The 22,394-nt window shown below is 33.4% G+C and overlaps 2 protein-coding genes across 3 annotated transcripts in view; one reads left to right on the forward strand and one right to left on the reverse strand.

Annotated features, from left to right (window-relative positions):
• Positions 1 to 5,962: 5,962 nt before the first annotated feature.
• LOC124365765 (ras-related protein M-Ras-like) lies at positions 5,963 to 14,566 on the reverse strand. Its single transcript, XM_046821769.1, has 5 exons — positions 14,455 to 14,566; positions 12,673 to 12,933; positions 10,329 to 10,482; positions 7,856 to 8,021; positions 5,963 to 6,585 (listed from the first exon to the last, which is right to left on the reverse strand). Exons 2-5 carry the CDS (start codon positions 12,857 to 12,859, stop codon positions 6,499 to 6,501), a joined length of 594 nt encoding a protein of 197 aa, XP_046677725.1. The 5' UTR covers positions 12,860 to 12,933; positions 14,455 to 14,566; the 3' UTR covers positions 5,963 to 6,498.
• A 6,265-nt stretch (positions 14,567 to 20,831) lies between these two features.
• Positions 20,832 to 22,394, forward strand: part of LOC124365767 (GATOR complex protein WDR24) — a 31,586-nt gene continuing 30,023 nt past the window's right edge. For both annotated transcript variants that reach the window (XM_046821770.1, XM_046821771.1), the window contains exon 1: positions 20,832 to 21,272. In XM_046821770.1, the coding sequence (XP_046677726.1) occupies positions 21,176 to 21,272 (97 nt within the window). In that variant the 5' untranslated portion in view covers positions 20,832 to 21,175. The remainder of the gene's footprint in view (positions 21,273 to 22,394) is intronic.

Consider the following 22,394-nt stretch of genomic DNA (forward strand, 5'->3'; position numbering starts at 1 on the left):
CTCATTTGAACGTTTTATCTATTCGTATAACTCAATCAAGGATATAACTAACATCAGTTCACAGTTCTTATATGCACATAACTGTCTTTTAAATTTTCACTAATGACATTCTTATATGAAAATCATTATCTGTATTAGTAACAAGGCCATATCTTGTAATGGCAAATGGTAACCCAGGATTGGAACAGGTATTAATAATACACAGTGACAAAAAATACAAACAATTTTATTTGACACAGTTTAGTTTGTACAAGCGTTGAGTCTCTGCCTATTTGTGCACATTACTATGTTGAGCACATTCAAGCTTTCTCCTTGGTACATATCAATTACAGACATCAAGCCACATTCAGTACAAAAAGTGTCCATGCCAGAACATCGACGCTGCCTCTCTGAGTAAACAACCGACTAGATAATTAAAACCACGAAAGCAAATAAAACATTATCAAACTAAAAATTAATCCTAAAATAAAATGAGTCAGTCTGTTAAAAACAAATGCAATTCATTCTGCACAAACGGTTTTGATAAAAACGTGGCATGAACACCCCTAGATACGTATCACATTTATTTTTTCTTATAAAACAACAACGTAACATAATGTTAAATGCTCTTAATTGTATACATAACAGATAAAACATTAAAGATACAGTGAATAACATAACAAATATCAAAGTAATTTGATATATTTGAAGAGAACGTAGATAATTATCAATATTGGTCCACTGACTGAATATGTGACATTCGATACATTACATTTTTACCAACAAACAGAATTTCAATCTAAAATCATATTTTTACATAAATTACCTTAAAACATTCGCAATGGCATGAGCCCAAATTGGCTTCTGCTGCTTCGCACATGGTGGGTGCGATACTAGTACAGTAGTCTTGACTGTACAGAGCACGTAAGAAGCCAACATTTCACTTTTTTTTAGCAAATTCTCATAAATAAAATTAGCTTTTGTGATGATGCCTAATCCCAGGTATTCATAAATTTCTTGGATGATTTTCAATAACTGACAACGTATGATTAGTCCTTCAAAGCGCTTATTTTCCCTATGGCTCTATCTCCTAATGCGTGAATTATTCTGCATCATCAAACAATAATATATTGCATAACATAACCTAACAACATATTTAAAATAAACCATTTTAGGATAATTATCATGCAGTAGACATGAATAATAGTTGGTAGTGAAGTAAAAATAACTAAAAATTCTATTGAAATTGCAGATTACTGAGATTGTAATATTTGAATCACAAATGTTTACACCATAGCTGTGGGTCAAATCAGATTTGTGGTTCACATTGTACAAAAAATACTAACTTAAACTTGAAAATTAGTATAGTTCATACAGGACATTTTGCAATTGGAATTGTTAGCAACCAAATTGTCACTCAATTTATTTTTCAAAAAATTAAGTTGAAAGATATTTTGAAATAATTTTGTTTGAGAAAATGTTTGAAACTGCTTATAAAAATTTCTAAGGCCTTTTTAAGTGTCTTTAAGCAGAAATAATTCTTGTGCAATTTGAGTTTTGAACTAGCAAAAGGGAACGTGGCCTACTAGACTTAGTAGGTATTGATACAAGTTGATACAGCCATTGTACAGATTGAGACATAATTTGAGATTGCATTAGATTTTGATAATCTGATACTATAAATTTAAAAATAAAAAAATCTAAATCCTGGCCTAATATATGTTAAGCATTAATATGAAGTTTTGCGCAAAACCAGGAGTTAGGTGGCCTACATGTTTAGAAATTTGCTCCGATCACGTCAGTGCTTCGGAGTTGAAAGATGATTTAATCCCACCTAACTGTAGTCGTAACAGCTGATTGGCAAACTCTTTAAATAATTTATTCTACATTCTAGAATTTCTTGTGGGGTTATGGGCCTTTAAGAATTAAAAACATAGCTAGCTCCAAATTTAAAGTGCTAGCAACAGTTACAGAATGATAGCCTATATGTTTCCATCGTGACAATCAGAAGCAATAGGCTACAGTACTAATAAACCTAGGGCCATGGTTTGAAACTGAAAAAGATTTCTCTGACATATTTTTCTATTCTAAATGCATTTTTTCTGACAAGAATCATATGTCATAAGTTTATAATAATACACTTTTCAACAAAAACATTAAAGTACTTTTTAGTCTCATTTATAAAGTTTAAAATAAGAAAAATTTGACCATCACGAACGTGTTAAAGTAATTATTCAATGAAAAAGTTCGTTTAAAAGCAATGTTGGACAAAATTTAGATTAGTAGATCATAAATTGTATTTTTTCAATGAAGAAGACTCATATAGTTAGTAAAAAGTGGGACCTTTAAGGATAATTAAAAATAAATTAAATGGAGTACAAATATTGTATACCGAGATTTCCTCTTCAGTAAATGAAAAACTTAAAACTAATAATACACATTCTTCTTCAAAAATATATAGCTTATAATAAAATATAATATTTAATATGCCATTAACACAATATAGTAACTATATGTCATATATTTATTCCAAATATATACCTAGATACACAGTACATGTTTATTATTATACGATAACATGGTTATTTTATGGTAATAAATTTGGATTAGGATACGTTTCAATGTAGTATTAAATCTTGTACATGTATTTTTTAAGTTCTACATAAATATATATCTCCCAAAAAAATAAAGATAATATGTGTGCGTTGAGTTTTTAATCTTTCTTTATGACATTAAATATTTTTCTAGCATGACCTTAAGCTGTGTTACGAGCAAAACTTTAATATTATTATTAAAATTGTAATTTAAAGTTTGCTAGAGACGGATTACATGTGATAAAAACAGTTGAAAATGAATGACCAAATATAAATATTTTAACTTACTGAAAATTAAATTGCACAAAAGTTATTCTGAGCTAATGTTCTTAGGGCATATTAATAAAGTTAAAACTTCTTTAAATCAAATATTGATACATCGTTTAAAAATAACAGCTGGCATTTTTTCTGTACAAAAATAGTAATCATAAATTTGCTTTTAGCCCAAAATAGTGAATCCAGTAGCACCTGTACAGCAAAAAGGGCATTAGTTTTATGTTCTTAACAGGTTTTCAAAAACATTTTTAACTGAACAAATTTCTTTAAATTTAAATCATCAAAGCAATAATTTTTCCTTGGCCACGACATTTGAACATCATCAGAAACATAATTTGTAATTAAATACTTTAGAAAATATCTTTCCAATAAACTCCAGGACTTAAGCAAATACTGATGGTACATAACAGTAAACTAAAAATAACACAGTGTTAGAGTAAGAGCACAACTATTACATAGATTACAATATTTATCAATATAACGACTAGTTTAGTCACACAAATGTAGTAAATAAATGCACATACAACACAATATAAATGTTGTCCTCTACTGATTATAACAATGGATAAATAATGTTTGGTTAAATTAGTTACAATAAGTCATGTATATCTTACAACCCAAAAGAACTTCAACACAGTTCAAGTTTGAGTCATGGATTTGAAAGGAAAATAATATTAACAACTAAACATAATAGTAAAAAGAGAAAGTAATAAATATGGCATAAATAAAGTTAATAATACTGTAGAAACCATTGAATACAAGGTAGTAAATCATCCTTACTAAGATTTATAAGCAGTTGAAATGCTCTAGCCACCATTTTTAAAATTTAAAATGAACTGTCAGTTTGAATTTTAGCTACCAAATAATTGTCAGCTTGTAGAGTAAAAAAAGTGGAAACATTTCTTCTATGCAACCTTTTCCGAACTAAAATTTAGAAAGATAATATTGTCATGATTTAATGTTACAACAATAAAACGTAAAGAAGCTGCAATTTAAAACAGAATAGATATACAAGGTCTGTCCAAAATATACAACGTCCTTAGCCTGACAGTCAATAATTTACCAGATTGGTCAGTTTTATAAATACCGTTATAGATGTGGTAAATTTAATTGTGCTCTTTCAACTCATCAAACGAAAATTAATTAAAATGGTCGAGCATCAACACAACATCCAGTATAAAGTGTAGAGAATTAGACAAAACCCACAGAAATGCCCAGATGTTGAGGGCTTTAAAGACAAATTTTTAGGAACCTACGAGAGCGATTTTGAAACGTGTTCCTCAGTCACACATGCATTCAGTCTGCAAATCAGGAACAATTTTGGCATGGGGTCTTTTATAAACATCAGGTCTTTACTTAGGATTGTTATTTTTGCGGATAATCTCCCTAAATTAAGTTTTTCAGCTTGCATGCACACCATGGCTCAAAAATATTAAAGACAGAGGGCGATAATGAATTTTATCATCAATGCAACAGACTTGGAGATACATAGTTTGGCAGGCAAAAACTTGACTGGATTAGTTCATGTATTCATTGGACAGATCTTGTAGTCAAATACTCGTATCTGTTATTAAAGTGTGTGTGCCAATTTATTTTATAAAATTAAAAGAAACCCATTTTAGTATTTTGCTGCCAGTTCAACCACCAAACTACTACACAATTGTAGCTCTAAACAGGTACTAGAAAACTAACATTGAAAACCTCTGAAAAGGCAAAAATTTACAGATCATTTGAATGTGCTTTATGAGATTTTGAGCATTTCACGGATACTACGACTTTAGAATGTAATTCTTAAAGTATTTTCAAAGCTCGGTTTATTTTTTAAACACGACTTGTAAAACATGGTGACAATAGATCTAACACAAAATATGTTGTGTAGAACACACAAATACGACCACTCAATACGCCAATGTGAAAACTATAGGGTACACTTCTCTTAACCGAAATACACTCCTCTTTGAATTTTAACCAGGCTTCCTTTGAATACACGTTCCTTATCTCACAACTGTACAGAAGATAGTTGGAAACAACGATTGCAGCACTAAAATAAACGATTTTCTAACTGATTTAATCTAGTTCAATTTAAACAAATTTCTATTACAATTCTTAATTCTAGAAGTATGTTTTTATAAAACCAGTTCATTTAATATCGCTGTGTTAAATAATAATTAAAAGTACAGTCAAAATAGTTTCATAGTTGACAAAATTAAAATTGTAACCGTTGTGGGCTTTAGAAGCACAAAAGTCCCAAGATTAAAACCCGGTAAAGGCAGGTTCAACTTACCCTTTTAAAGCTTAATTTTTTATGACAACAGTATTAAGGTTATTGTGACGCTCGGTACATGAAAAATTAAATTTGAATACGGTTACCTAGTGTACACTTGAAGGTTGCGGAGGCATAGATGTTGGAAGGGTTACTATCATCATACCCACTGAGAGTCAGGTCACACTGAGAAACTTTAGAAGTTTGGAACTTCTAGTAAAGGTGAAGTCAGTCTGTATAGAATAGTTAGGACAGAAAGAGGTTGAAGCTCAAGAAAGTTGTGCTCCCTAACCAACCTACTACGAACTTGAGGATTATGAACGTGTTGGCTACCAATTACCATTATGTGATCCAATAAAAGATCTCTTCTGTAAACACCTTTGGTAACTCGACACTTTGACTTTATCCACTGACCGAACTTTTTGGGAATTCAAAATAAGCCCAACCAATATTAAACTTCCACTCGAAATACAATTCATATATTAATGCATCTTTCACATCTTGTTGGTTTAAAAGATTTTTTGATATGAAATATGTGACAATTAAGCCATTTCATAAGAAATCACCGTGTTGGTGAATTGCATCAAACAAATATACATACACAAATGTACACAAAAACCTGTTAAATTTGTTCATACAAATGAAGAAAAAAAAGTTCAGCTGAGACTTTACTTCATCACATAAAATGTATTTTACATATATTCCAAAAGACCTACAACCAAGAGCCCAGTCAAAAAATTACAGCAACATTGTACGCTATTATAACTAACTTGGATTGTGTCACAAATGTGTGGTTGGGCTCTGATTTGGAATTAAATGTCACAAATCCATATGTACGTAATCCATGTTACGTTGATCCATAATGTGGACCGACAAGCCACAAATATATGACTCTGATCTACAGTGGGAACAAGAAAGTGATTAATATATGATATAAGAATTGTTTAAAGTTTGTGATAGGTGTCTAACATGTTAACCTCCAAAGATTTAAGTGGTAAACCAAAAGACCAATAAATTAGCTTAAGAAAAATCCCCAACTTCCCTTAATGATAATTACAGAACCAGAAAGTTTCTTCATTATGTTTGCCTTTCCCATTCTTTATTCCCCAGTTTATCGTAGTAGTGGGACAATACGTAAGGAATGCAAAAGTAATCCTCAGAATTTCTAGCCTCCTAACCTTCAGAAACAAAAAGTATTTAGTAATTAGCTGAAGGTTCACAATAACCTTAAAATTGACCAGAAACTCCACACGTCTCACACGTGAGTGGGAGCATTGCGAGTCCTGAACTGTGAATGATGCAGAATGTATCATATACAAATGAAGTTGACTGTTGTATACCAGGAATGGTTGGCAGTAGAAGAGGCGTTTGCCGAGTTGCACGTTTCTACAGCAGAATACATTTTTTTGAGCGACGACGTTGCCGACTTTTTTCTGCTTCTACTGGTGGCTGGTTTCGAATTATTCTTACTATCTAAAAGATAAAGAAAACAAATACTCTTAGATATAAAGAAACAACATAAATTATTCAGTGACGTTCAGGTGACTAATCCACTTTTATATCCACTTACCAAATACTGAGTGCAGGCTATCTCGTTTTAATTGTTATGTCCTCCCATACAAAGTGTATGAGGGGATTTTTTTTATACAAATGTTCACGTGTCTTAAAAATCTGTTTTGGGATTCCCTAAAACCTGAAGTATATCTATGTTTATATGTATTGAAAAGAAGGACTGCTTTAGCCACCATTTGTAATCTCAAGACTTTGTGAATCATCATTTTTTCTAAAAGCTGAAAATATTGCGTAATAAGCCTCGAACTGGAAGTAATTTTTTCCTCACTTGACAGACCATTTATTAGTTTTGTACCCTTACTTTAAACATTTATTTAAACAAATTATTACTATAAACCTGTATATGTATGTACATTATTTTTTCAGGAAAATGTGGAGATAATAATTATTATGGTATTAAAAAACATTATTATGTATTAAAACATAAACCATAAAAAATGTTTTTAAGTGGTGGGACAGCCCCTGGTAAGGTGTGATAATATTATAAATATTAGAATCTGATGTAGCCAGGTTCCCTTGAAAAAAATTATATATAGTGTAAAAACTCTTTTATGTTTTAGTAAAAATCATACTTTTCTCAGAAATTTCCAAAATGGTTTTAACTAAATTTAAACACTTGTAGTCCATTAGATTTCTAACAAAATGAACAAAATTGCATCTCTCTAAAAATTTAAAACGTTATTATTTTTCATTTTGGATAAAAATAGATTTGAAACCATACTGGAGACCATTTTTATCACATTCATCATTATAGATCTAATTTACAAATCTGCCTTGATAAATTTCCTGTTTAATTTTTATGATTCAAATCCAATAAATAATAGTTTTATCTATACACTATCACAACTTTTGTGTGAAATATAGTATCCTCAAAAAAAGTCCTTCCAACATTGCAGAAAGAAGGTTACATAACCAAAAATTCTATATAACACTCCTTTCTACATTAAAATAAAACACTAAAAGTAAAATTTTACTTCATGATTCAAGTGTATTGCTGTTTTATTTGCTCTGGAAAACTATGAAACTTCATGTTAAAATTTCAATCTTAAAATGAATTCGGAAAAATTACTGCACTGCATGTAAACGTCTTTAATTTGAGGAAGGAATAGAGTTCTTCATTCCATTTTTTTATGTGTAGGATAAAACAAATACATTAATGATATTAACTCACTTCTTGGAAGGCAGCATCAACATTGAGAGGGGGGTCCTTGGCGCTGGTCTCTATGTAGGATTCCAGCCCCAGTCTGTGCGCCAGCTCTCGTCCCAGCTCCTCCGACACTTTGCGCAAGTGAACCAGATCTACCTTGTTGGCCACCAGCAGCATGGGATAAGTGTCTCTATAACAAGTTTAAACAGAAAATCAACACTCTACGAATCTACAGTTTGGGATATACAATAGGCCTTTTGGCTTCAACACCCAAGCATAATATAGTTTAACATCTTCTCTATATACGCCCCATAGAAGAAGATGAACGTCTATTCTATTACATGAAAATATTGATAATTTTAAGCTTGCAAAGTGGCATAAACAAGAGGCCGATAGAATCACCGATTAGGAAATAAAAGTAAGCAGTCTCCTCTTGATGCACACATAGCTTCATATCAATGCTCCAAGGTGCAATACAGGTTGCCATTCATTTTTGGTAAGAATGTTTGTAACTTCCTTTGCTTTCTCTTTGGTTCTATCATTTTTAAATTTCTTTTAGTGCCATTTTGACTGTATATGGTAATAAAGCTACGAATCATAGAAGTGTGCTCAATTGGTGTCATGAGTTTAAAAAAACAGTTGTACTTCTGTGCATAATGATCAAAGGAGCGGAAGAACTTCGGTTGTGACTGAAATTTTGGAAAAAAATTCAAAATGCCCTCCGTAATGATCACAGACTGCTTGTGATGAACTTCCTGCGATATTCCCGCAAATCTCCAGATGTCTGCTACACGAAACCATCATAGAAAACATCATCGGAAACTGTCTGTGAAGTGGGTGCCAAAACAGATGACAGACCAATACAAGTTGAATTGAGTGAAGGTCGAGCAAAAGTTTTGAGACTCTATAAACTCCATAAACATAAATTTCTCCGCTCCATTGTTTGGAATTATGCAGTGTTTACCTAATTATAAACGTTAGCCGGAGGTTTTTCCTTCCAAACGAGATAATGGATGACGCTGTGTATATCGCACGTTGCAAGAGATTAGATTGACACTTTTCAAAAAACATATTGTTGCATTGACATTTCTCAATGTAATGAACTCAAACCAGTCTCACTGAAGAGGGAAAGAATTAGGCTACACGGCAGTATAGCCAACATATCAGAAAACAATCCCCACGGCCATGTAAGCCTCAGTACAATTACTTTCTGGATATACCTCGAACTACAGTAAAACCTCAATAAGCGGAACTTCAATTATCAGTAACCCAGGTTATCAAAAACTACTTAAGAAGTGATAAACACAGTTTCAGTAACCTTGAAGCTACAGAAAAGACAAATAATTTTGGCACGTGGCAACCCCAATATTATATTGAGATTACTCAAAATATTTATTGCGGGGGCTTTCAATACTGGACAACACCTCAACAGCCTCACCGCTAGGCTGATGTTCGCAGAAGAATCCAATACTCTACTTGACTCTAGAGCAGGTTACGGAATACACGGACCAGGAGTCGACATGGCTGTGCCCCTAGGAAGACATGCCACGGTTTTTCAGGCGGAGGTCATGGCAATGGACTCATGTTCCAGAAGACTCATACAAATGAGGACAAAAGGATTAAAATACTTAATACTTTCTGATAGTCAGGCTGCACTAAACACACTTGATACCTGTTTGTTTGACTCGAAAGCGGTCTGGGAATGTAAGAATGCTCTAGCAGAGCTGGCAATGAATAACAGAGTAACACTCGGTTGGGTACCAGGTCATGAAGGCATTCATGGAAATGAAAAAGCAGACATCCTCGCCCAAAAGGGAGCGGAATCCACAATGGTGGGGCCTGAGCCAGGTTGCGAGCTAGCCTTCTCCAACATTAAAGCTCTGGTCAAAGATTGGGAAAAAAGAGGATAAGACACAATAATTGGAGTAGAGCCTCAGGATTAAGACTATCCAAAATGTTTATCTCTCCTTACGTTAAAGGGTGGACATCTCTCTTAGATCAGAATAAGGAGGATATAAGACTAATATTAGGAATGTTGACAGGACATGGCCCCCTAAGGAAACATCTTATGAAGATAGGCCTTAGCCAGACTAACACATTTATCTTGAAATGTCAGTGCCATCTTCGTCAAACCTGTTGGCAGCAGCAAAAACTGTTTCCTTAACGCCGCTCTGTGCTTCTCTTGCAGTGGCAAGTTTAGAATCGTTTACTCTTGTCTCTGATTTTTTTTAAAGAATAAATAAGTTTATATCAACTTGATTGTAAAAATTGCTCTAAAATATATCTTGTTCTGTACTTAATAATAATACTGTAATGTTATAATTTTATTTTCAGAAGTTCTTTGATTAACATAACCTTTTTTATCGGAATGTGTTCAGCCCCTATAATTTGTGATAATTGAGGTTTTACTATACTTGTACACATTACAGTGCTAAAAAAAGTTCATTAGGTAAAATATAATACAAACAAAGAACTTGGAGAAGACAGAAAAATGTACCTGTCTTTGACTCGAAGGATCTGAGTGTGGAAGTTGACGATGTTCTCGTAACTCTGCTCGTCTGTGACCGAGTAGACCAGCATGAACCCATCACCCTTCCGCATGTACTGTTCTCTCATGGCACTGAACTCCTCCTGTCCTGCTGTGTCCAGCACTGTAACATGTTACAACTTGTCACCCATCCTGTACTACTCTCCTCCTGGCAAACTCACCACACTATAGTGGTTTCACATAAACTCCACGTTTTAGTGTAAATACTATTTCTATATGATCTTTTGGTGGCTGTCTGTATTATTTCAAGCAGTCATTTGTTTATATATATATATATTTGTTTATGGTCCTTAAGAGAAGCATTAAGGAATAATATTTCTCTACTATTTTCTCCTCTGAAATTAAATGTAATCAAATGCTCTATGTAAATGTTATATTATGAAAAAACTGTTTAATTATTTAAATTCCAATTTTAAAGTATTGTCCATTTATAGTCTTCAAACCATACAGTAAGCTTGAACGTAACAACACTTCTTATTAATTCACCTTTTTCTCCAGATAATAAACTTTCAACTATACATTCTAGCAAACATTAAGTACCTACACAGTATTTGTTCAGTAGTGTAATGCAGATTTCAAAGACAAAGTTACTATCTAACTTGTACTACTGTATGGATTTTTAAAACCGTTATAAAACCAATCTTAGTTGTTTTTGGTAGTAGTAGGCTTCTTAGAAACGTGTATGTATATATTTTCTTATTCGGGGTAACAAAGCAACCTCAGCTATGGCAACAGAAATTGCTTTCGTCTGGAAGTAAATTACAAGTTTATTATTTATAGCAAACCATTAATGAAGCACGTCTTATAGTTGTATGTATGTATGGACTTATAATTTTAAAGTTTATTATTTATAGCAAACCATTAATTAAGCACGTCTTATAGTTGTATGTATGGACTTCTAATTTTAAAGTTTATTATTTATAGCAAACCATTAATTAAGCACGTCTTATAGTTGTATGTATGGACTTATAATTTTAAAGTTTATTATTTATAGCAAACATTAATGACAAGGTTTGTAAACGTTTTAAATGCCAGACAATTAGTGGTTGTTAATACAAGGTGATGAATACGCCACATCACGAGTCATGGCTTCTCTGATGTTGCATGGAGAATTTCAAATCCATAGCTCATTTTCCATCCCTGCCAGACAAAAGATAACTGAATATTGGCTCCAATGACGCTCATCCAAATTCCATGGATGTATATCCACCATCATAGAACTCAATTTTTGTTAAGGAGAAATAAAGTATCAAACACAATTTAAATATACAGATTAAGTCTTTCTCAAGATATGCTATTTATGAACTCAGCAAAAAACACAAGGATTAAATAAACAATAACGAGAAACACAACATTTGTTAGGCCTATCACACACGAATATTAAACAAAATATAACATCACAGCCGGCAGAAGACAGGACAGCTCACACTATGTGATTCCAGTTTCTGATGCATCGACGTTATCAGCTGATCGGTTGGCTGGCAAGACGCTGTTATGATGGAGTAATATGTTGAACAAATAATGGGAGCTGAATTGTAAACTAAGACGGTTCCTAAAGGATAATCCTCGCTTTTAATATTTATTGATAGGCAACCAAAACTCAGGGTCAATTATGACAGATCCTCAACCAATCTGCGGTATTCCAAGGCGTGAATCCTTCAGGGCTGTCTCGAAATGGGTTCACGCTAAACATGAGAGATGGTGGAGGTTGCATCCAGGTATGAGAATGACAGAATGGTACTACAGTCGCCTTCCTCCAGAGTGGCGTCTGACCTTCTCTCACTAAGTAGATCGATGTCTTCTTGGGTTATAGGTCTGATCACGGGACATGGTCACCTGAGGAGGATCCGCTCTGTAGAATGTGTGATGAGCAGGATGAAACTGCTGAACACCTGCTCCTTGATTGTCCTACAATAGCAAAGGAGCGGTATGCTATCTTTGGTAGTCTGGACAAGAGAGGTGAATTTATCAAAAGGACCTGATAGGTTGTTTTCAGCGGTTTGTGGAACTGCTGAAATCATAGACTGGCAGGTCTCATGGTGTGCTTCCAGGGTGCGCAAAAGGCCCTTGAGGCTTAAGTGCATGGCAATAGGCTGCCTCATAGAAGAAGAAGAAAAAGACACCACACCAGAAGATGACTTACTAAAAGTCCAAATTATAGTAGTGTTGTGACTACAGTTTTGAACTGTTTGACGAAGGTACTTTGTTGTTGTTATTAGTCAATTCACAGTTCGGGGCTATATAATATGGAAAATAACAAAATTTAAATGACCAACAACTCACAATGACTCACCATCTAAAATGCACATAACACCATCCACTTCTATGTGCTGGATGTAGCTGTCTTCTATAGTCGGATCGTAATCTGTGACAAACAGCTTCTGGAAGAATTGGATAGTGATGGCACTCTTCCCCACACCGCCGTCCCCCACCACTACCAATTTGTAAGTGGCCAGGTTGTTGTTCGGAGCTCGAGACATGGCAACCCGACGTTTACCTATTGTGGAGCAGCGTACGCAGCTCCGCAGCTGCCCTCATGCAACCGGGAATCAGTCTGCGTACAATTTAAAATAAGAAAATTAAATTAAATTTTAAATAAACTTTAAATTATAAATTAAACAGTCTATTATACACAAATACATTAAATTACACAGCAGAATTTGACTATTGTTATTGGAGCTCAGCTTGCCTATACATAGTATATATTTACTTAAGCTATTTCACATTATTTAATGATTTTTCAAGTGGAAAAAAATTTATAAAATGAATAGAACAGTGACCAGAAAACAGTAAAAGTTGAAAGGACTAAAATTGTAAAATTCCCAAAACAGAAACTAGTAGAACAGGCTGACTTCAATGCCTCCGGTCATTAGTGCGGACAGTGGCAACCTCTACTGCCATAGCCCACACCGTTGGCAACGAACAGAAAACATTCTACGAGATAGTAAGACTTTTTTAATACTCTAGACATATTGACTGGAGATGGCATGTTCAGTGAAGTCAAAACTTCATAGAGACGAAGATAGCCCACAGCCATAACACAAGACATAAAAACGTCATAAAACCGGTACAACACAAGCTAAATTTGAACGTTTGCCTCAGTACATGTGGCCAAAAGTGTAGAACAAGTTACTGATGCTCCTTTGAGATACTACTTGCCCAAGTAAATAGAGAACAAATTTATATAAGTGGGTAGAACAAAGGTATTCTATTCTTTAACAGAATATTCAGAGTATTATTAAGAAAAGCATCTTATCCTAAATGCAAAACCTATACATTTAAATTGGTATTTTATTTATTTTTATTTATTTATTGTGTGTATTATATGTGCTTTAATTTATATAAATTGTTTTATTTATTATTGAGTCATAACATACACGTATATTTTAAATATTCTATTTTAATATATTTTAGTTTTTAAGTTTCATGACAAATCACTTGTCATAAATTGATGTGATGTGATGCTCAAGACTAAATAAAATAAAATAAATGGAACCTAAATTAAGTAACAGATTAAGATTCTAAAATTTCCATGAAAGACTGGAAGACTGTACACTCACCCAAACATAATTTTCTGGGTAAGGAAACCATTATTCAGAATGTGTTATACATTTTTGTGCAATAACAATTTGCAAAAGCCTCATAATTCATTGTCAAAATGAAGTATAATAGTTTGGAAATTGTTAAAATTTTGATGGATAATTTTTTGTACACAGAATAAAGTAAATAACAATCCTATAAATTATTACTTGTGCTTTTATTATAGTATTATACAGAAACAATGGTGATTTTTACAAAGTAGGCTAACTTATAAGAAAAGTTTAAATACTTTAATATGTTTCAAACCATTACCAAACAAAATAAATTAAATTATTTACTGTAAATCAGATTTATATAAAAAAAAACAATTAATTTATATGGATGTAGGAGCTTCAAATTTATTATGCTTTTATAAATACACCTTGAAAACAATGGATTCTCAAGTTTAAAATTAGACAAAATACTACAGTAATTGGTATTAAAGCAAACACTAACTATATCTTACTTCAATGTTATTGTGTGATTACAAACTTACCTTCTAATACAAAAAATATTGTATAAAACACTAAAATACTATAAAATTGGACAATCTTATCAGGCCATTTTGTGATATTCTGTCGACGTTTGTCGTCTGCAACTGATGTAAGTGGACCAACCCAATGTGACGTTTACCACCATGCTGTCAAAATATCACAAATAATCGAATAAATATTCGTTACTATATCAAATACCAAGCATAATCATGTGGCAATGAGTTATGAAATTCTTTAGTACTTATATTTCCTGAGGTGCTATTTTATCTATTTATTTACATTTATACCACCTTTAAGTTTAGCAATGACAAAACTATTACATAAAACTCAATTCCATAATACAGAATACATCTGATTTTCTAAATCTACAGTAAAACCTTACTGCTTTTGAGGAATGTTGTGATGCTATTTATATAAAAACGAATGCCACCAAATGTACTATTGTTATCTTCGATTAGGTGATCGGCAATAGTTAAACAACATTTTGCAAATGTTCTGCAATATTGTTATTATTGATTTGAAATTTTTATTTTCGAATACAGCCATTTCACTCTAGACTAGCTCAAACGCTTTAAAAAAGTGACTAAGACAATCAACTATGAAACTTTAGAAAAGGCGTGTTCGGGTTTAAACTTAAACGAATTCATGAAAGTAATCCAACGGGCATCCGTGCTAGCTAGCGTGGTGAGGATGAATAAGTAGTTACATACATGAGTGAGTTTTTTGGTCAGCTCAGTCTCAGTACTTTCAGAATACTTTAGTCCCAAGTCTAAAAAGTTTATAGTAGGAACGGTCGTGATGTGTTGAATAAGACACGCTATCCCTCAGGTCTGGAAATAACTTCTTAACTTTGACTTATTTATCCCTTAACAAACGAATTACAGTTAATCTATTGTATCCGAAGTTAGTTGCTCTTTTGAAATACGTAATAAATTATTTATTCAAGCTAATCGGTATAGCCCATTCCTCCATGACGCTCTAACAAGATCTCTAGTAGTACATGACACAAATGAGATGCTGAACAATTGGTCTGCAGTGTAAATTCTTTGAGCCCAGTATTATTGAAAAACAAAACGGTCAAATACTTGAGTTCAATTGTGCAATCTTGTTTTTATGTTTATTGGAGGCTCTGAGGACCTATACTATTGGCTCCAATTGTAAACCTGAAATAGTGTGTACCTGTTGGTATGTATTATTTAAAATCATACAAAATGTTAAATATGTAATACCCGTGCCATCCATCGATATAAACTATACGGATTGATCGTGCTAGTGCTAGAGTGATGACTTAACGCAGTCTGCTTTTCACGTTTTACCCACACCACTCACCAGGCATGCGCCCGGCCACACTGTTACACTCTGTTAAAATTTTTCTGATTCAGGCTTTCTCTGACGCGAGTAGGTGTGTTTAGATTCATCATGATTTGCTTGCATGATTTTTGAGGTTAAATACAATTTTATAAGATGAGAAGCAAGGGAAGTTCATTGGTTACGCAAGTTTAGGAAATGACTTAATAGGTAATCGATGAACATGAAACATTAGCTATTGAAGCTATAGTTTTTCAAATAGTGTCACTAACATTAAACGGGCATTTTCATTTTATATTGTCAAAATAGGATCTGAGTAACTATAAATTGATTAAAATGTCTATTACCAAACTGTACGAATCAGACATTCATGTACGTAATGTTACTTCAGATGGTGGTGGTATGTAAAACAACGTATAACAAGATTGAACATCCTCATAGTGTAATTTTAGAAGGAGATTTAAGTAGTTAACATTCAGCTACATCTCAGAAAAACCTTTGCGCTTATTTTTAGGACAAATGAATGCTCATTAAGGGTCTTAGCAAAAAGCTGTTAAATTATTTACAGTTAAAATTTCTTAGCAAATAAGTTTTCTCAAGACTATTTCGATGACAGTAAAAATAATTTAATTTTATTTGCCGTTGTAATGCATTAGATCTCGGGGAGTACATAATTACAAAAATCCAAACGTAAAACACTTTCAACGGGCCTTGAAAGTATTATTTTCTGGGACAGCATGCTATCTTCAGAAAAAAGCAATTCTTTAAGTGTTAAGCCTACAATATAAAATGGAATAATGGGTTTTGCTGAAACAAAAGATGTAATAAATGTATTGTAATTTACGTAGGGCTAACAACTTTTAAACGAAAAACGACAAATTACAAAGAATACTCACATACTTGGGTTAATGTTTACCTAGAGATACTGAACATTGCTTTAAAATGATAAGAAAGTTTTCATTGCATTACGATTAATATATTTAGTCTTTGAATACGTTTTAAACTCAAAGAGCATAGATTATATAGATATGGATTATTATCTTTAGAATAATGATTAAAAGTAGCGTAGACGGAAATAAATGAGGGCTCTAACTGCAAAAGTCACATTCTCCAATTTTTTTCGAAATTGACTTTTGGGTATATTCTAATTATATTCATAGCTTTGCACATATTGATCTAAGAGTTTTAAAGCAAACTAACCAGTATCCCACTTTATTTTTAACGGTGGAAAATTACGTTTGTTTTCAAAACTCACATTCTCCAAAGTCTTTGAATGCAAAATTCACATTCTCCATTTCAGCCAATAGGAAGGCTTGTTTGAGTCACGTGACACTGCACCCTGTATCGTCTGTTTTGCTAATGTTTTGTAAGTAGGAAGTCAGTGTAGTGGTGTACTGTTTCTGTTTTATGCGTTAAATAGCTTAAAAATGGATATTAGTGTAAGACCAAGTGATAAAAGTAAAGGAGAAACACCAGGAAGAAGGTTTCGAGCACCAAACCACTGGAAAAGAGCCCAGGCAAAAAAGAAAAAGGTAACCAAACCTTCATACATAACCTCTATGTTCATAACCTATTTGCCATGTTTCAAAGACGGGTTAATTAAGAAATAAAACTTTTTATTGCATAAATATTTACTTATTTAACTATATTTAACTTACGTACCGGTCTGAGGCATAGCTTTTGGGATGCTTGTCATTCTCTAGGCGTATGCAATTTTAGCAAATAGGACTTAGGCCTTTGTTACTTTTGACACGAAATGCTAATATATCATTGTGGTTCTCTGAGACAAGAAACTAGAAATAATTGCTGAATAAAATGTTAGAATCAGCATATTATTTTTATTTTTTTGTTTTCAGATATGCTCGAAGGGTTTTCCGGATTTTCCTACGTGTAACCACACCAAAGGCGCCCTACTTTTGCCGATCATTGACAGCCCAGGACATAAGAAGATTTCATTCTGCTTTTTATAAGGAACATGATAAAATATACCAAGACAACTTTGTTCTAAAGCATATAACAATGAACGTGATAAAGCGAAAGAAGACCCAAAAACCAAAAAAAAATATTTAAAAAACAAGCTAGAGCAAAATAATTCATAACAAAACCGTGAGAAGAAAATGGTTCCGGTGTGTGTTTGGGTACTTTTCTGAGGGCCTTAAATATTTCCAGATTTAGAATTAATAAAATTGCTGACCGGTTTTTATTACAAACATGAAATGCCGAAGGAGAGGAGAGGGCGGTGACACTACTGGTAAACAGATTTGTGGCTAAAAAAGAAAGTATTATGACGTTTATTAATAGTTTAAAGTGCAGTGAAACTCATTACTGTACAAACAGAAGTGGCCGGAAATATTTGCCTGCAGAACTAAATATAAAGAAGCTCTGGCGAATGTATCAGACCAATGCGGAAGATCACCTTAAAGTGAAAGACAGTTATTTTAGATATATTTTTAATAGAAAATACAACTTGGGATTCGGATTCACCTAGGGTGGACGTATGTTCTACTTGCCTAGAATTGGCAGAAAAAATAAAGTCGACAAAGAGTGATGCCGAGCGAAACATGCTTCTTGTTGAGAAAACGGGTCCACAAGCTACGATCACAAGCATTTTTACGGTTTGTTACAAGAAGACCGTGAAGATCTCCTAATATTATCTTTCGATTGCCAAAAAAATCAACCTCTACCTAAACTTCGGATCAGTCCTTCTACTACACCCGTCAGCTATATTTAAATAATTTTTGTGTTGTAAAGGGCCATTCAAAATCCAAACTTGACAAAGATAATGTAACAGCTTACACGTGGACAGAGAATGAGTTTTCTAAGGGATCCAATGAGATTTCATCCTGTTTATATGACACTTTGAATTCTATTGATCTGACCCCCTACATGACTGACTGTTCGACTTATTAGCGACGGGTGTGGGGGTCAAAATAAAAATTCAATTTTAATCACTATGGTGTGCTCATGGTTTGTCAATGCACCTGATAACATCAAGGAGGTACAGTTAGTTTTCCCAATGACAGGTCATAGTTTTATCCCCCCAGATAGGGTGTTTGGCAATGTCGAGAAGGAGATAAAGCGATGTGAAGTAATTGTAAGCCCACAGGAGTACATTGACATCATAGGAAATTTTGCTACAGTGAAAAAACTTGGCGTTGATACTGTGAACCTTGATTGGAAATCTGAGGTGGAGCAACACATACGCAAGACAAGTACATGGCATTTTGGTATCCAGTCTTGTAGGCGGGTTCTACTTTACTAAGGAGAGTAATGGTAACAATGAAACGGTTTTGGTACAAGGAGAATGTACCTATCGCCTAAAAGCAAATCCTGAACAAGCAGCAAGAAGTATAGTAAAAAGAGGGAGAAGCCTTAACAACATAAGACCAGTGACTATTGTTAAAGGTAAACAGTGTTGGAAAGGAAGAAAAAAAGGCTGATGTTAAACACTCTTCTACTAAAAAACATTATGGAAATGAATGGCGACAGAATGAATCCCTGGAGTTTTTTAGACATGTATTAGATGACCCTGAAGTCGAAGTAATTGGTGACGATGAGGAAGGTTGCCAACGAGCCGAAGAGATGCCTTGTTACCAAATTTAAAATACTGTACAGAAGTCCTAAATGAATAGGCAATAAAACTTTGGTTCTCTGATTTCTTCATTTTATGAGTTTTAATACCGTACCTTATAAATCCCCAGTAATTATGTCTAAGCATATTAATTTATTACTATTTTCTTGTCTTTGAAAGCCTTACAATGTTTGGTGTCAAAAGTAACAATCTCACATATCGGATTATTGCAAAACTAACATTCTCCAGTTTGAGAATACAAAACTCACATTCTCCAAAGTTTAAAGGCATTTTTCACTATGTTAGAGTGCTTTTATATACAAAAAATGTTTTGTAAATCTAATTCGATGGGAATGCCAACTCTAAGAACATATAATGGTTACCAAGGTTACTTTATTTATAATGCAAGTAGCAGTTTTTTGCTATTTTTCGTAAAATTTTAAAAAGTGGAGAGTGTGACTTTTGCAGTTAGAGCCCTCAAATAACCGATATAAACAAACATGTCTTACAACTTAAAAAATAAGTCTCTACATTTTTAGGGAAAGCACTCTTTAAATGACATCCTGACAGAAAACGTCTTTGTTGTGTAGGTTATTCTATTTTCTCTCACAGTTCACACACGATGGCTAACACAGCTGACAGCCAGCTGTTTCAAGCATATCCCCCATTCATTGCTTCATTAACCATCATACTCATAGCAATCTTCAAGCCACGCGACTGGTACAGCCGACTACCTCAGTCTAGTGATGGGAGAATCGAATACTTGAAAGAATCGAAAACATTGTATTCAAAATCATTCTTGTATTGTACCGAATGGACGAAACACATGGGTTTGGATACCGCTGAGGTCGTAGTAATGGATACTCGATTTTCAAAGTTTACTTATAAGTTAAATGGCGGCAAATAAACATTAAAGCACCGCTTATAGATGTTAAAAATAAAATAATATATTGCCACGTTGCTGCCAAATGAGTGATAATGAACTAAATGATATCATGGAGGTGGGCTCTAATGGTTCCATTAGGCCATGCGCGAGGTGTTGCTCGGCAGCAGGATCGGCAACTACAAAGTTCACGAGAGAAAAAATATAAATACGCGTGAAAATGGTTTATTAATCCGCTAAGAATTTAGTTCCAAGAACATCGGATGTAACTTATATTAACCAGTAACGAGTAACAAGGTTGCAAAAATATGTATTAAATAAAATACAACTAAATAACGGGACATAATTATTCAGATCTGTCTGTATTGAGTATTTTCTAACAGACAAGTCTAGACTTGTCTTACTTCCTTCCCGTAATCAATCCTATTAGTCCCAACAAATGAATACTGTAGGTTTGAATTCGATTCTTCCAGAGAGATTTTATTCATTTAAAAATTATTTGAATTCATTTTTAGGTATTCGAACATGTGAATACCCGGGCTCTGTATTCGAATACTTTTCGAATACTTTTCGATTCCGTATTCGATTCTCCCATCACTAGAATAAGGTAGTCGGCAGTCGCCTGCCGTTGAATTTCTTGAAGTTAGTATAAATTTAGTGTAGGCATAGTCTGTGGGTATAAAGTTGGACGTAGGTTGAGGGGATATTCAACTCGTTTTTGTCGGTGGGATGTGATAGCGTTGATTAAAACTTATATCCCTTTTTTATCTACTCAGTTGAATTGTAACACACATAATTATTATATTGTTACTTATATGTATGCATTGCTTTATTTTATAGCATAGTTAATTTAGCAGCTACTCCATCTGACTCGTTTACTATGGTTATGTGTTGAAAGTAAATAGGCTTCACAGTGATAAGTTTGTTTTTCTCCATGAATTAGTTTAAAAAGTCAATTAAAATGTCAGCTAAAACTATATGTGTAACACAAGATGGTCCTGCAAATGCTCTGGCTCTGAATAAAGATTTTACCCAAGTTGTAGTAGCAGGAAGAAATGGTAAGGGGTTATAACAATTTAAAATAAAATAAGCTAGGCTTTGTGGATTTATATTGGTAAATAATGTAATTGTTGGAAACCTCTCTGATTTCAAAGATTATTTGTCTTCAATCTTAAAAGGTAGGTAAATGTGAAGTTAACAGGCTGAGTGGCAAAAACCGAGTTTCACATTAATTAATGATTGCTATCGCCCTGAACAAATGAATATAAAGATTCAAGTGCTGACAGTAACAAATAACTACTTTATAGAACCTTAAAAGTGTAACTACTCTCACACATAGTATAATATTTCCATGTTCTACATCTGTGCTGGGGCTCACACGGTCTTGTAACCGTGAGTCAAACTCCTACTGGTTGCTGCAGATGTCAGCCATTGCGCTATTTTTGGATAGGAAAAATAACAATAATGTTGAAATCAAGAGAATTCCACCTTAATAAAATACGTTTTTGTTAATTCAGACTTTCTGAAAATAAAATTTCATATCGGCCTGACACAGGGGCCTCTGGCAGTCAGGGCTGACTACGGCAACTGCCCTGAGTTGATGGCAACATAAGAAAAATATCCCTTGAGGTGGTACTCAAAGATCAGATTCTAGAGCAACTTGGCAAAGCAAAAATATTTTGTAAATTTACCGAACCATAACTTCCTACTATCTTAGATGAAGAGTAGTTTCACTTTTAGTCTTCTAAAATTCATTATTTGTCATTTTCATCCCCTAAAACCTTGTATTGTTTTGTTAAGGAGGACGATTACAATGGCTTAATAACACGAATCTCATTAAGTGTGAGAATAAAATTAAATTTGAAAATCGCAAACAAATTAGCCAACCTTTCTACAAAAGAATAAACAATGTAAACACAAACGTGTTTAATAAATAGGCTAAGCAAAACTATCGATAACTTCCTAATATCGTCTGTAAAACACTACTTACAAACTATGTGGTAACTTTCGATATCATAAAAATATATTTTCTTGATTTAAAAATAACATATGATTACACGATGAACTCATACTCACTCTAAAAAAACAATGACCAATTAAAAAGTAATATACTTAGTTCATAATAATTTAATTGCTCACAGTCACACTCAAACCTGTAAATAACTTTCAAAACTAATTGA

This window comes from Homalodisca vitripennis, chromosome 7 (genome assembly GCF_021130785.1).
Source record: "Homalodisca vitripennis isolate AUS2020 chromosome 7, UT_GWSS_2.1, whole genome shotgun sequence".
Taxonomy (NCBI): domain Eukaryota; kingdom Metazoa; phylum Arthropoda; class Insecta; order Hemiptera; family Cicadellidae; genus Homalodisca; species Homalodisca vitripennis.